Source organism: Trachurus japonicus, chromosome 8 (genome assembly GCF_045865225.1).
Source record: "Trachurus japonicus isolate A0001 chromosome 8, Traja_1.0".
Classification (NCBI taxonomy): Eukaryota; Metazoa; Chordata; class Actinopteri; order Carangiformes; family Carangidae; genus Trachurus; species Trachurus japonicus.
The window spans coordinates 23,663,297-23,676,394 of NC_140914.1; the positions used below are offsets into that span (position 1 = coordinate 23,663,297).

Sequence of the window (13,098 nt, forward strand, 5' to 3'; positions counted from 1 at the left end):
TGTTTTGATTTTTATCTCTCTTGACATCTTCACATTAATTTAAATAAATGTTTAAATTAACGTATAAAGTGTATTAATTTTAGAATATATTCAAGATTATTTTAAACGCCAATAAATACGGTGAATTTAGCGTGATGACGCTGTTTGAGGGCCGAGACCGTGAAATGGACCCTCCGGAGTGACGTCAAACTGTTGCGACAGGAGGAACTCTCGCCACCAAAACGAAAACACCGAGAAGCTTTGTTGTATTTTCTACAAAACACAGCGAAATGCCCAAAGTAAAGAGGAGTCGGAAGCCTCCCCCAGACGGTTGGGAGCTCATTGAGCCCACCTTGGACGAGCTGGATCAGAAGATGAGAGAAGGTACGACGGTAAACGGGATCGTAGCCTCCCGACCGCGGCGGCTGCTCGCCTCGCTCGGCTCGAGCCGCAGCGAGGAGCTCAGGGTGGAGAAGTAGATTCATTAGATTCACCTCCGGTCTGTTTCTGGGCTCTGTTAAAGGTTTGGTGGTGCTCATTAAACCAGGCTCCACATTGTTTTGAATATGGACACAAACGTAAACGACGACTGTGCTTAGATCTGATGCAAATGTGTAATATTTTTTGTTTTTTTTCTTTGTCTCTGCCATTTAACCGGAGGTCGAAGAAAATGTTTAGACCGTTAATAGTTGTACTGTCAGTAGAAGTATATAATATACACCATAATAAATGATTTCCCCCTTTAGCAGGGCTCCAAGCTGTCCCTAAATTGGGGCATTTTGCTCCTAAAATTTAAGACGGTGCAAGTAAATCTTCATGTGCAACCAGCAAAATTTGCTGGGTTTTTTTCGTTTGTTTTTTTAACACTGTTGAAAAGATGACTCAATGAATCTGTTAAGTGCCATTAAAGGTGTCAGGCCAATGTGTGTGAGGATCATGAATAAATAGGAAATGTGAATATTTGTATTCAGGTCGATTTACAGTGTGAGCCCCTAAATTTTCTGTTTGCGCTCCTAAAATTTTAAGTTAGGGGCCACTGTCCCTTGTTGTAGCATGAAAGAACTGACCCTATTCAACACCATTAGGATTCATTTTAATGTGAACTGAGACCCAGGCCTTATCCCTGTACGTCACTTCACTGATGCTTTTGTGGATAAACTTGAGCAAATCACACATTAACATTGAAGCAAACCATCATATCAATCAATTATTTTAATGTCTATCTTCCAAAGCTAACACTTTCTCCTCTGTTTCCCAGCTGAAACAGAACCTCATGAGGGAAAACGGAAGGTGGAGTCCCTTTGGCCAATTTTCAGGCTGCACCATCAGCGGAGTCGGTACATCTTTGACCTCTTCTACAAAAGGAAAGCCATCAGCAGAGGTGGGCAAGCTTTGTCTTTGTCTCTCCCCTGCTGAACTACGTGAAGTCTTCCTCAGTATTTTATACAATCTTTATTTACAATTTGTTTTCACATGGTATCTGTGGAGACTTTGGGAATTTTCTCAAATGTGTACGGTACCACTCTCCTCATTTTCCCAGACACAGTAAAAACTATAACAACTACTTGAACATTTTCAAGGGTTGAAATGTTTTGTTGGTATTGAGTTTTAAAGTGAAATCCATTTTTAACGTTAGTCTGAGTATTAAAACCACTATTGTCTTTCTGTGTTGTGCGTCCTGGCAGAGCTTTATGAGTACTGTATAAAGGAAGGCTATGCAGACAAGAACCTGATTGCCAAGTGGAAGAAACAGGGCTACGAGAATCTGTGCTGTCTGCGTTGCATCCAAACAAGAGACACCAACTTTGGGACCAACTGCATCTGCAGAGTCCCCAAAAGCAAGCTGGAAGTCGTAAGTCTGACATGGACACACTTTAAGAACTATTCTGGTGTTAGCTCGACTTAAATGTGTATTGAAAGCAGAGTTTTCCCTAAACTCTGTTTGGCAGTGTGCCTGTTATCTGATATCTGTGCAGGAACAAACTAACAACAGAAAACTTCTTCTCTACAGCGCATATCAACATTTTTACATGTTGAAGACTCCTGTGTTTTTGGCAGAGCACTAAACTAAACAGAGTAAATCAGCTAAATCACTAAAATGATCAAAATTGTGTTTTTTTCTTCCGCGCAGCCAGCTGGTCTGTTTAACATCATGCTGCTGCTGGAATAATCAAGTCAGACATATCAGTGATTAAACGGGCATGGGAAGGCAAAACTTCAGTTCAGTCATTTCTGGAGCTGGACTTATCTAGTTAAAGTGGTTCATGATTAACACGATTTAAAATCAATACTGACATATTTGGTCATATGTGTTGTCACTCTGATAGATGTAAAACATCTGGTTAGATATAAACAGGAATTTTTAGTTGTGTTTTTCTTTCATTTATGACAGAAAGGTTGAATACAAACTGCTTCTGTCCAGTCACATTGAAGATACTCTTTTCAATGCACTCAGGACTTTTATTGTACCTTGGTGAATTGGAAATCCACTTCTACCTGGTGGTTTATAATATCTGCCATAAATTAATTATGACACTAGTTTGGCAATTAGTTCAACATCTTTTGTGGACCAGTTTAAGTAGACATACAGTAAATTATAAGAACTTTACCACATGTGGTCCTTAATGTGGATGTAAATTACAAAATGGTGCAACCAATCAGCTGCTGTTTTGTTTTTTCCTCTCTGCAGGGAAGGATCATTGAATGCACCCACTGTGGATGTCGAGGTTGTTCTGGCTAAGTGCAGTCTTTGGCCATCCGGCCTACTTTCTGTGGGACAGTGGGGCTCACCCAGCCTCCATCTGGGCACTCTCGCGACCCGGGAAACATCATTGTCGTTATCTCAGTCACCTGCATTAGATACTATTCCCGTGACAACCTCATCACCATCCTCAGCTGCCCTGATAAGGGATCAGTATTTGTTGCTCTTCTGCTTTTAAACATAGGGGAGCCGTGGAGAATAAACTGAGAGGGGCCATACTGTCTTAAATACACTTGCTTTTTTTGTGTGTTTCTTTTTTATATATATTTGCCTAACTAAATCGCTCATCTCCTAAAACAATAGGAGGCTGAGGCTGGCTGTTTCTGGATCAGGCCTGTCATTCCAGCTCATCACACTCACTGTGAAGGTCATTTTCAGTTCTAATGTGTTTAGTTTCATTTAATGGGGGCTGGGGGATGACTTTTCTTTGAAATGTCATTGTTTTAAGGCTGAAAACCTTTTCCTTGAAATTGTTAATGTAGTGTAATTTTAAATAAAACAATTCTGGTTTACTTGCTCTGTTGGTTTTTGTCTTTGTCATTTCAAGAATGCACTTTTCACAAACATATTTGTCACACAGAAATGTTAATCACTTAGTTTAATAATGTTTTTCAAAGGTAGTGTTATGATGAATGTGTTCTGTACTTGGGGAACCTCCAAAGCCAAAAATGTCGTGTATGTTTTAACTGAACTGTCTTTGTAGGTCTGAACTTTATGACCACCTTTATTTTGAGGCAAAACTGTAGTATTAGTATGTATTTTGTCCCACAGTTTGGATACAACTTAAATTACTGGTTCAAGATTGAGATTATACAATAAATACACATGCAATAATCTGTTAAATACCATTATTCAAGGTTAAATCAGTGGTCACTTAAATTTTAGACTACTATATGAACACAGTTGAGTTTAGAAGGGGATGTCTGACATTTCAGATACCTGAGTTCCTCTTTAAACTTCCCACACGGCTTCATTTGAATAACTGTTCCAGGTAAACAGGTAAGATATTTTATTCTTTCCAACCACATCATCTCACGACCCCTCTGATTTATCTAGGACCATCTGGAGGGACTGCTATGTTGGGAACAAGAGGATCACTGTTCTGTTTTGCTTTTTGTATTTGAGACACTGGGACAATTTTGGCCAAAATCACTGCAGCTACTCAAGAATGGAGTATTTTTCTTCCATTAAACACTATTTTCCCAATAGGAAACTGCAGATATGATTCAGTTTGTGGTATTGTTTCACCACATCTGAGGTATAAACACTGCAGGTGATCTTGACGTCACCAAACCTCCACCCGTCGCTGTTCAAATCTGATCAATACCACTTGATAAGACAGTGAGTGAGTGCTCCTTCGTGCAGCTCTGTGTGATGTCAAAGCTAAAAACCTAACATTTGTGGAAAAACACCTGTTTAACACACACAGAGCCACCCACTCACTCAGTGAAACAATGTTAGCCAAGACTAAACATGATTGTATTGTTTGCAGCAGAGTTCTTTCATTGTTCATCTGCTAGTTCTTTTTCTTCGAGCCACCACCTCCTCCGTCTGCTGCTCCAGCAGGGCAATTAGATGTGTTCACACATGAGCATTTATTATTCATGACACCTCAAATGTTTGCACATCCTTCAGCGCAGAAGCGAGCGTGTTCAGAATTAGATGTTTAATGACGATCAGTCGGTTGCATTGGTCTGAATCTCACTGTGAGATTCAGCATCATCATCATCCTCACCCTCCCTCCCTCCAGTGTGAATCAGGCACTGACGCAAAGAAAATTCAGTGGATTCAAATAATTTAATGTAGTATGATGAATTATCGTCAACATTACATGAAAGCATCAAGACATTCTCAACGTGCTTTATTAAAATAACTGGCAACACGCTGCTGCCACAGTCGTACAGGGCTGGAGTTAAGACAACGGCCCTCATGATGAGATACAAAAGGTAGACATGATATGGCAACATAAGGACACTGAGTGACAACATGTTAAGCACACTGTGGTATGGCTTTTTTGGATTACATTCACCTTTTTGCATTAGAGGGAAGAAGAGCAAAAAAAAAAAAAAAAAAAAGTTACATCCGAGCAGAAAAACGTGTTATTCAAGCAGTAAAAAAATAAAAAGTCGTCACACAGCAAAAGAAATTATTTAGCCCAAACTGCACTGAACTGAAATATAAATAGTAACAATAGGTGGAATTTAAAAAGGTGCAGTTAATAGTTAAAAGAAAAAAAAAGTTCATAGCAGGAAGGGCAGCAGCCATGATCCCACACTGTTTGACCTTTCACATTAACTCTGACCATGCAGTCACAAGTACAGTTACCATCCTACACACACACAGCTCCATCACTGACAGCACAGAAATAGGAGCTGGGAAATCTAAAACATTATCAAAGACACTACTTCAGTGTGATGCCAGCAACTTCAAAGATCTCCTACCTTTGCAAATCTTCAGCATACAAAACAGAAAATCCGCGTGTATGAGAATCCAAATTTTGTCCTATAGCAATAAATATACCTAACAGTTGAGTTTTGTTCATAGCACACATTCAGCATGGATCGCTAGGGGGGAGTAATAATAAATAAAAAAAATCAGGATAGGCAGCTGCTGTCAAATAAAGTGTCAAACGTCAGAGTTTTGCTTTCGATGGCACACAAAGTTCATTTTCTCGTGATAAAATCTATACAAACACAACAACGTCACCATCCCAGCAACATCTCCTCAAACTGTTCAGCATCTTGCCCTAGACAGTTCCTCCAAATAGAACATAAACAGAAATATTATCAATACGGTGAGTCACCCTGGCACAAGACAGTCTCATGCTGACACCACAACACTCTCACACAAATTTAAGACAACAGTGAAATTCAATACATTTAGGTTAAGTAGCTTTAAAATGGTCCTGACCGTGTGAATAATATCCATGGAAATGCTCGCCAGCAGTCAGTATGGACAGGTGTTTGGCTGCTGCTGGTCCTACGTGGGGGTGAGTATGTGCGTGATGACGTTATTTCTCTGGACATGCAACAACATCACGTGGAGCCGACTGGATCTAATGCTCACGGCGAATACGCTTCCTCATGCACCGCATCCCCAAAGCAGCCTCTGGGAATGTTTACTCCATGCTCTCCAGTCAAGTCAAATCTACTCTTAAAATCCGACATCGTAACTATTTCAAACAAAACAAAAAAAAAAGACTCCATCACTACTGGAATGGCTGTGTGTTAAGATGCATTCACATAAGGGAGGAAAAAACTAAAAGTGCAGGTAAGCGAGGTGAATTCATGACCGTCGGTGGTGCATCACTACGAGCAGAAAATGTAAGAGGAATCCCGAAGAAAAAACATGTAACAAACTGTATGTCTGTGATTATATCATGGCTGACAAACTGCTCAGTGATGCGTTTCCCACACACACACAGCTGTGATTTAACCTGTCAGTGAACTAGCTGAGGTCGGACCAGCACTTAGGACACACAGACAGCCATGTCGGATTGAGTTTAGTAAGATTGAATACATATATATACGTATATGTAGGGGTGTGTGTGTGTTTGTAGTGAAGAGAGAGAGTAACATTTTTTTTTCACAGAGGAGAGGAACACACAAATGGCTCAAAAGGACAATACGCAGAGCCGACCTTTGCCAGCTGTGCAGTGTGTGTGTGTTTGTGAGTGTCAACATGCTCTGGACCAAATACACACAAGTAAACCTCTCCTGTTCCCTGTTGCACACAGAGGAAAGAGCAAGAGCAGAGAAAAATACAGCAGAAAAGAACAAAAAAAAAAAAAAAAACCTAAAGAACAACAACCAATGCAGAGATTGTCCTGAAACTAAAACGACTGTAGACCTTATTACGATCACCTCTGGTCCGTTAAAAACCAAAGGGTCACTGATGATTTCTGCTAAAACGTGTGTGAGAAGAATCCTCCTCCCAGAAGAATATTAGATTTTGTATAAAACGCTGGTGGTGTAGTTGAAACTAAAACAAGGTGCTGCTGCTGCGCTGCCGGCGGCGGCGGCGGCGGGCTGTAGGTACCGCTGAGTGATGAGCTGGCTGAGGTAGAGCAGTATCTGGCTGTCCTCCTCGCCCAGCCCCAGCTGCTCCTGCAGGAAGCAGCGGCGTCGGCCCTCCACCGCCTCGGGCCCCTCCGTGGAGCTGACCGGCAGGTGGAGGTGGTGCGTGAAGGTGAAGAGGAAGGCCTTGGCCGCCAGCCGACAGAGGGTGCTCTGCAGGTGGAGGAAGTAGGTGGAGCCGCGGCGGATGTAGGTGCGGTGGTCGGCTACGTTGGCGAGCAGCTGGCCGTGGTACGGCGGGCAGCGCAGCGTCTTCTGGTCGGCGTCGAGGATGGAGATGTAGCGGCTGTAGCGGGACAGCGAGTAAAGCATGCTAGAGCCCACAGGGGACGCCACTCTGTGTGAGACAAAGGCAGATACCATATTATATAGCTGCTTAATCGAGACAGATTCAGGGAGGGGGGAATAAAGTCTTAAGAAAAGTTATTCATAGGTTTAAAAGGGGAGGGTCACTTATAAGCCCGTCGGCCTTTATGATCTTTCCTGAACATCTTTTTAAACTGTTTTTCTTACTGATCTTTTTTAATTATTGTGTGTCTGTCAATCCAAACAATAAATAATAAAAAATAAAAATAATGTTTATCATTTTTATTATTCTGTATTCCAGTTATTGTCACTGCTAAATGTGTGAAGGAGCGTTATCACAGGTCCTCCCTCCCTGCAGCAACAAGAGCTGTTCTCAGCACAAAACACAATTGGAATGTTTATATTTTTTCTTTAAAATCTATTTAAATGCATTTATTTATTTATTTATTATTCTTACTCATACTCTGCTGCAAATACTGCTTTCTTTTCTCTCTTTTTTTTTTTTTTTACTGCTACTGCTGTTTGCTATTTATTATCTGTACTATACATTTCTTTGCTGTTGTCTGCTGCTGCAACCCTGTAAATGTCCCCATTGTGGGACGAGTAAAGGATTATATTATTTTATTTTACAGCAATGACTGTTTGTTTGGATGATGCATAACTTTGTTCCCACTGAAATATCACAACATTTGATTCAGAGATTCATGGTTCCCAGAGGATGGATCCTGATGACGTGGAACAGTAAGACGATCAGCTGGTCTGAACAAACACTGTCACAAAATTCCTCCATAAACTCATCCATGAATAAACTAAATTAGCCTTTGTCCAACAGTGATTTATTCCGATCAGCCTCAGCTGTACTTTCTGTTAAGTGCTCATTAGTAAATGTTAGCATGCTACACGCCAAACTGAAACAGTGACCATAGCAAACATCAGCAGCACATCAGCATTGGTATTGTCAGCCATGTTAGCATTTAGCTCACAGCTCTGGTATGGCTGTTTACTCTCAGTCTTGTTGAAAGCAACTCGTCCTCCACTGGCTGATAAAATCCTAAAGCTTAAATAATATATTAAACCCAGCAGCAGGATGTATGTTTTGATACTGAAGAAGAATATTTCCACCGTACAGCAGCATGATCACATAATGAAATCAGTATTTCCCAGAAAAGGATGATCATGTGCACCAGTGCTGGTTTATACATGTCCAATTCTGCCATCATAATCTTTTAGCAGTCTAGTCCACTGGAGGTTTGGTTGTACAGATATACAGTACTGTATGTGGGTTCATCATTCTGTCATTGGACACCAGTCAACCCCTGTTTGTGCAGTAATTGCTTTATGGCTAGAATTCTGTTAAGCAAATTGCAATGAAATGTTTCTCATTTAATCTGCAGTGATAACTAACATCCATGAGATGATGAAGTGAAGGCTTCCTCTCTGGATGTAAATACTGCAATACAGATGTGAGGCCGGAGGTTTAATAGATAAATAGTTATGTGAGTCATCAAAGACTGAGTCAGAGTCGGTGAGTAACACTAGAGTAAGGTGGTTGTTCTTTGTGTTTCTGGAGACTCAACATCCAACTCAGTGCATCAGTACATCTGAGTTAATAATATCATTTGTCTTGTTTTGGTTGTTAGATATTATAATAATAATGGTTTACATTTCTTTAGCGCTTTTCTATCGCTGATACCCAAAGCTCGTACAGAAACTCAGACAGAGATTCAACACACCTTTGCAATCCAACGAGTTTCCACCTCTGCAGGTCAGTGAGGGTGAACGGGCAGGACAGCCAGGCTTGGACCCTCTCTCCACACTTCCCAGGCCCGGGCACAAAGAGCGCCAGAGCTGCGACCAGCCGACGGACTCTCCCCTCGTCCGCCCCCAGGACCACGAGGGTCCGGCCGCTCAGCAGGCACCACAGGGCTTGTATGGCGAAGGGGTACTGTCGCACAAACCTCAGGGCTCCTTGTCCGGCCTTCTTCCTCTGACGCAGGGTCACCACGCCTCCGTAGCCGAGAGGCGAGGCGGCCCGGTCGGACCCCGTAGAGGCGCTCATGGTGCAGTCTGATCCGTCCTCCACCGAGGCGCGAGAAACCGCATCTCCATGGAGGCCGACGGGCAGCTCCAGCCCGGCCGCGGGGCTCTCTGAGCTGGGAGAACCCACGGCGTAGTCGTCCTGGAGCGGGAGGAGGGCCTGGGGCTCCTGGTTGACCACCGGGGTGTGAGAGGGCTGATGGTGGGAGCTCAGGTGTGCGTCCACCTCCGAGGCGGACGGCTCGTACAGAAACCCCTCCTGAGACATGCAGCACGCCGTGTCTATGGGAACCAACAGGTCCGACTCCATCTCACAGGCCCCCTCGCTTCCTCTCTCGCAGTCGTCCTCCCTGCTGGCCTCCAGCTCAGACACCACTTCCAGCAAAGACACGGGCGTCTCGTCTCCCCCGTTGTCGCCCTCGTCCTCTCCCGCTGTGGTCTCCTCGCTGCTGCTCTCCCTCTCCTGGTCAGTGTTTTGGTCAGGGTCCAGAGTCAGGTCAGAATCGGGATCAGGAGGTTCTGACCTCACGCTGGCGAGACTTTCCTGCTTCTCCGCTGCGCCCGTCCCGCTCTTATCGCTGCTGAAGCTTCCTTTAGTCTCCTCGGAGCTCTCCTGGGTCTCTAGAGTCTGGTCCGAGGGGGAGGAGTCCAGGTGGCTCTCCCCCAGCCCGAGCTCACTCCCCTGAGTCTGGCTGGTCTCAGAGGCCGGGTCCAGAGGGTCCAGAGGGTCCAGAGGGTCCAGAGGGTGGAGCTCTAGAGGCGCTGGTCTCAACACAATGGGCGGTGGGTTTAAGAGTGCACAGTTTCCTACAGCGTGGTTCACAGCACAAAACGGTCTCAGTGTTCCTCCTTCATCCTCGTCGTCATCACCGAGGTCCTCCTCAAACAGGAAGTTGGTGACCCTCTGTCTCCTCCGCAGAGTCTTATCAAGGCGCCGTGTGTGAAGGTAGCACAGGTCGCCACGGAAACTCCTCTCCGTCTCCTTCAGGAGCTCCACGGTGGCCCCGTAGAAAGTCAGGTCGCACAGCTCTTGGAGGGTCTTCAGGCGCTTGTCGAAACACTTGGCGGATTTGGCTTTGATCAGTTGCGGCGTGTAGGACGGCCGGCGCTTAACGCCGTCGTCTTCCTCCTCGTCCTCCTCAGCTTCCCCCTCGCCTCCTTCCACCTTAACCCGACCTTGACCTTCCTCCCCTTTCCCTCCTTTGTCGGTGTAGCTGAAGGGGCTGGCCAGTTTGGCGTATTTGTCCAACAGCGCCTCGCACTCGCTCAAGCACTCGCTCATGCACATCTGGCAGGCGACGGCGTGGGGGTCGCGGCGCGGGCGGCAGTGGTAGGAGCTGATCTGCCTCAGCAGGTCTCTGTGTTCGTAGATGCTCTTCTCCACGTTGGCGAGCTCGTTGGCTTTCTCCACGGCGTGGGCGGAGTACATGCACTGAGGCCCCGCCTCTCTCTGCAGACCCTCCTCCCTCTGCAGCACAGAGTGAGTGTACCTGCCAAGACAAACAGGTGTCACACATGCACATGTGTCTACACAAGGACAATCATGCAGCTTAACAAAACAGCTCAGAAACACTGAACATGTTCAGCTGAAGACTTCGTGTACTGTGAGATTAAAGTTGGAGTTCACTGGTCACTTATACATTTAACCACTTTAGCAGCATTAACACGGCAGCGTTGGTCTGTTGATCAGTCAGTTCAACACTTTTTGGTTCAAACTGAAAAATCTCAGCAACTACTAAAGGGATCTCTATGAAATCTTCATGTTCCCAGTGGAAGAAGACCCCTGGGCCTGATCTTTCCTCTGGTGCTGCAATCGTAATGTTCAGTGAAATGCTTTATGAATCTCATTAACATAGTCGACCCTCTGACTGGAGGCCATCGTCAGGTCAGTCCACATTTAGTTTTGTCCTAATTAGGGACTGTTACAAACTACACTAACATAGTGAACATGGCACCATAATATACCTGCTAAACGTTATTATGTCAGTGTTGTCACTGTGAGCCTCTTAGCATTTAACCCAAAGCACCACTCTGTCTAGTGTTAGTCAACATAGCCCAGTTCGATGGACATGAGCCTTCAGGAATGACGGTGTGCACAGGGAGAGACTCATTTTACCCCGTCTGGTGTGTTATAGTGGACTATAACCAGTGCCAGATGTGACTAAATAAACCAGCATGTCACAATTTTGCCTGATGCTTTTCTGTGACATTGTCAAATATGGAGCACACTTCCTGAGATCTGGGTTTGTGGAGTCGTTTTCTTGCTAGTAATCACTTGGATGTCATTGTTTCTGTATATTGTTGTAGCCTGGGAGCATTGAGGTTCAGGTGTGTAGAGAGACTCAGCAGCAAGCTTTTGCCCCAGGGTGCTCTAACTGTTTAAACCATGCTGTTACAATTTCCCCATGATCACTCTGCTCTCTATGACTGAACAAAAGCACCGAGAGGACTAATACTGATGTATAGTGAATTAAGATTTGACTATAAACCCTACATTGAGGTGCAATTACAAGGTTGTACTCATGGTCTTACTCAAGGTCCCGGAGCTTCCTCTGGAGTTCCTTGGCGAAGGCTCTCCTGTTCCCGGCCTTCAGACACTCGGAGGCCTGTGAGAAGCGGAGGGACAGCTCCTGAAACTGCAGCATGATTTTCCTCTCATCTGCTGAAATGTACGCCATGCAGAAGGGGCGCACAAAGCCCCTCGCCTCTAGGTCATAAAGCGTGAGGTGATGGACGTAGGCAAACGCCCCCTCCTTTGAGTCTCCCAGCACCACCCTCGAGTCCTCCACAAAGCTGAGCCTTGGGTAGCCGCTTCCAGGCGGGTGGCCCACGAAGGAGGCCTGGTAGTCCACGGACATGATGCGCAGGGAGAAGTAGTTGAGATCAAAGGTGCCACAGACCTTGGGGTCGTCCGGGATGGTGAGGAGCGGCTGCGGGCCCACCTGCTCAGAGAACTCTGAGATGAGGATGAAGTCTTTGGTGAACTTGGCGTAGGAGGTTTTGGCCCAAGGGTTGAAGTCGGCCAGAGGATGGAGAGGGATGGAGAACTCCTCTGGGAGAGCCCAGGGATCAGGAGATGTCTGGCCATACTCATCCTCTCTAGTGAAAGCCACCACGTCAGGTGAGCCTATCATAGTGGTGTTGTGGAGAGAGGCATGAGAAACACAAGACACAGTGCAGCACCACTATCAGTCATAAAAGCAGCTGTCAGAGCACAGCCACATGGGGTAAAGTCAGATTGATCATCCTGCTCTCACGTGGTCCAGGCAGAGCTGTGTTAAAGGTCTGAAGCAGCAGCTGTCAAATCCAGATCGAGGGGGTCCACAGAAAAATAATAAAATAATAAAATAATACAGCCGCTTTATATAATTTTTAAAAAGGGGGTCCTACTGTGGTGTCGGCTAAATATAATAAAATAAATATCTACGACCCTGCTGCAGCCAATCGCTGATATGATTGAATACAAGTAGGCAGTCAGTACCTCTGTTAACAAAAGCAATTATTCTACGCCAGTCACAGGGTCCGGACAGGCATCAGACCCTTCATGCTGTGCACAGACTAAAAAAAAAAAGGAAAGAAAGCAGCGTCAGTGTGGCTCTTCTCCAACCTGCCCGTCTCCGTGCGTCGTCTCCATCCCGTCTCTCTGTCCTGGGCCCAGATGCGGGACGTCGGTGCGACACAAACGCCGTTTGCACACAGACGCGCTGCTACATGTAATTTTCACGTCCAGAGACAGACGCCATGTTTACCCAGCTGGTTGTAGTCTTGTCAGGTGACCAGCCAACCCCCCTCCCCTCTGGAGAGAGTCCACCCTAAAACTGAATTTCCGCACAATTCGTATTTATTTTATTTTATTTTGACTTTTCATCCTAGAATATCAGCACTTGTATCAGTTTGAGTTCCTCTTTATTACCCTTTACGAACGGAACATGAATTATT

The 13,098-nt window shown here is 45.1% G+C and overlaps 2 protein-coding genes across 2 annotated transcripts; one reads left to right on the top strand and one right to left on the bottom strand.

Moving 5' to 3' along the window:
• The first annotated feature begins 190 nt into the window (after window positions 1-190).
• bud31 (BUD31 spliceosome associated protein) lies at window positions 191-3,252 on the top strand. Its single transcript, XM_085784783.1, has 4 exons — window positions 191-363; window positions 1,238-1,360; window positions 1,665-1,831; window positions 2,669-3,252. The coding sequence occupies exons 1-4, from the start codon at window positions 270-272 to the stop codon at window positions 2,717-2,719; spliced, it is 435 nt and encodes a 144-aa protein (XP_085640909.1). The 5' UTR covers window positions 191-269; the 3' UTR covers window positions 2,720-3,252.
• Window positions 3,253-4,521: 1,269 nt separating this feature from the next.
• On the bottom strand, window positions 4,522-12,924 carry smcr8a (Smith-Magenis syndrome chromosome region, candidate 8a). Its single transcript, XM_085785344.1, has 3 exons — window positions 11,692-12,924; window positions 8,856-10,649; window positions 4,522-7,153 (listed from the first exon to the last, which is right to left on the bottom strand). The coding sequence occupies exons 1-3, from the start codon at window positions 12,291-12,293 to the stop codon at window positions 6,685-6,687; spliced, it is 2,865 nt and encodes a 954-aa protein (XP_085641470.1). The 5' UTR covers window positions 12,294-12,924; the 3' UTR covers window positions 4,522-6,684.
• Between the last annotated feature and the right edge of the window lie 174 nt (window positions 12,925-13,098).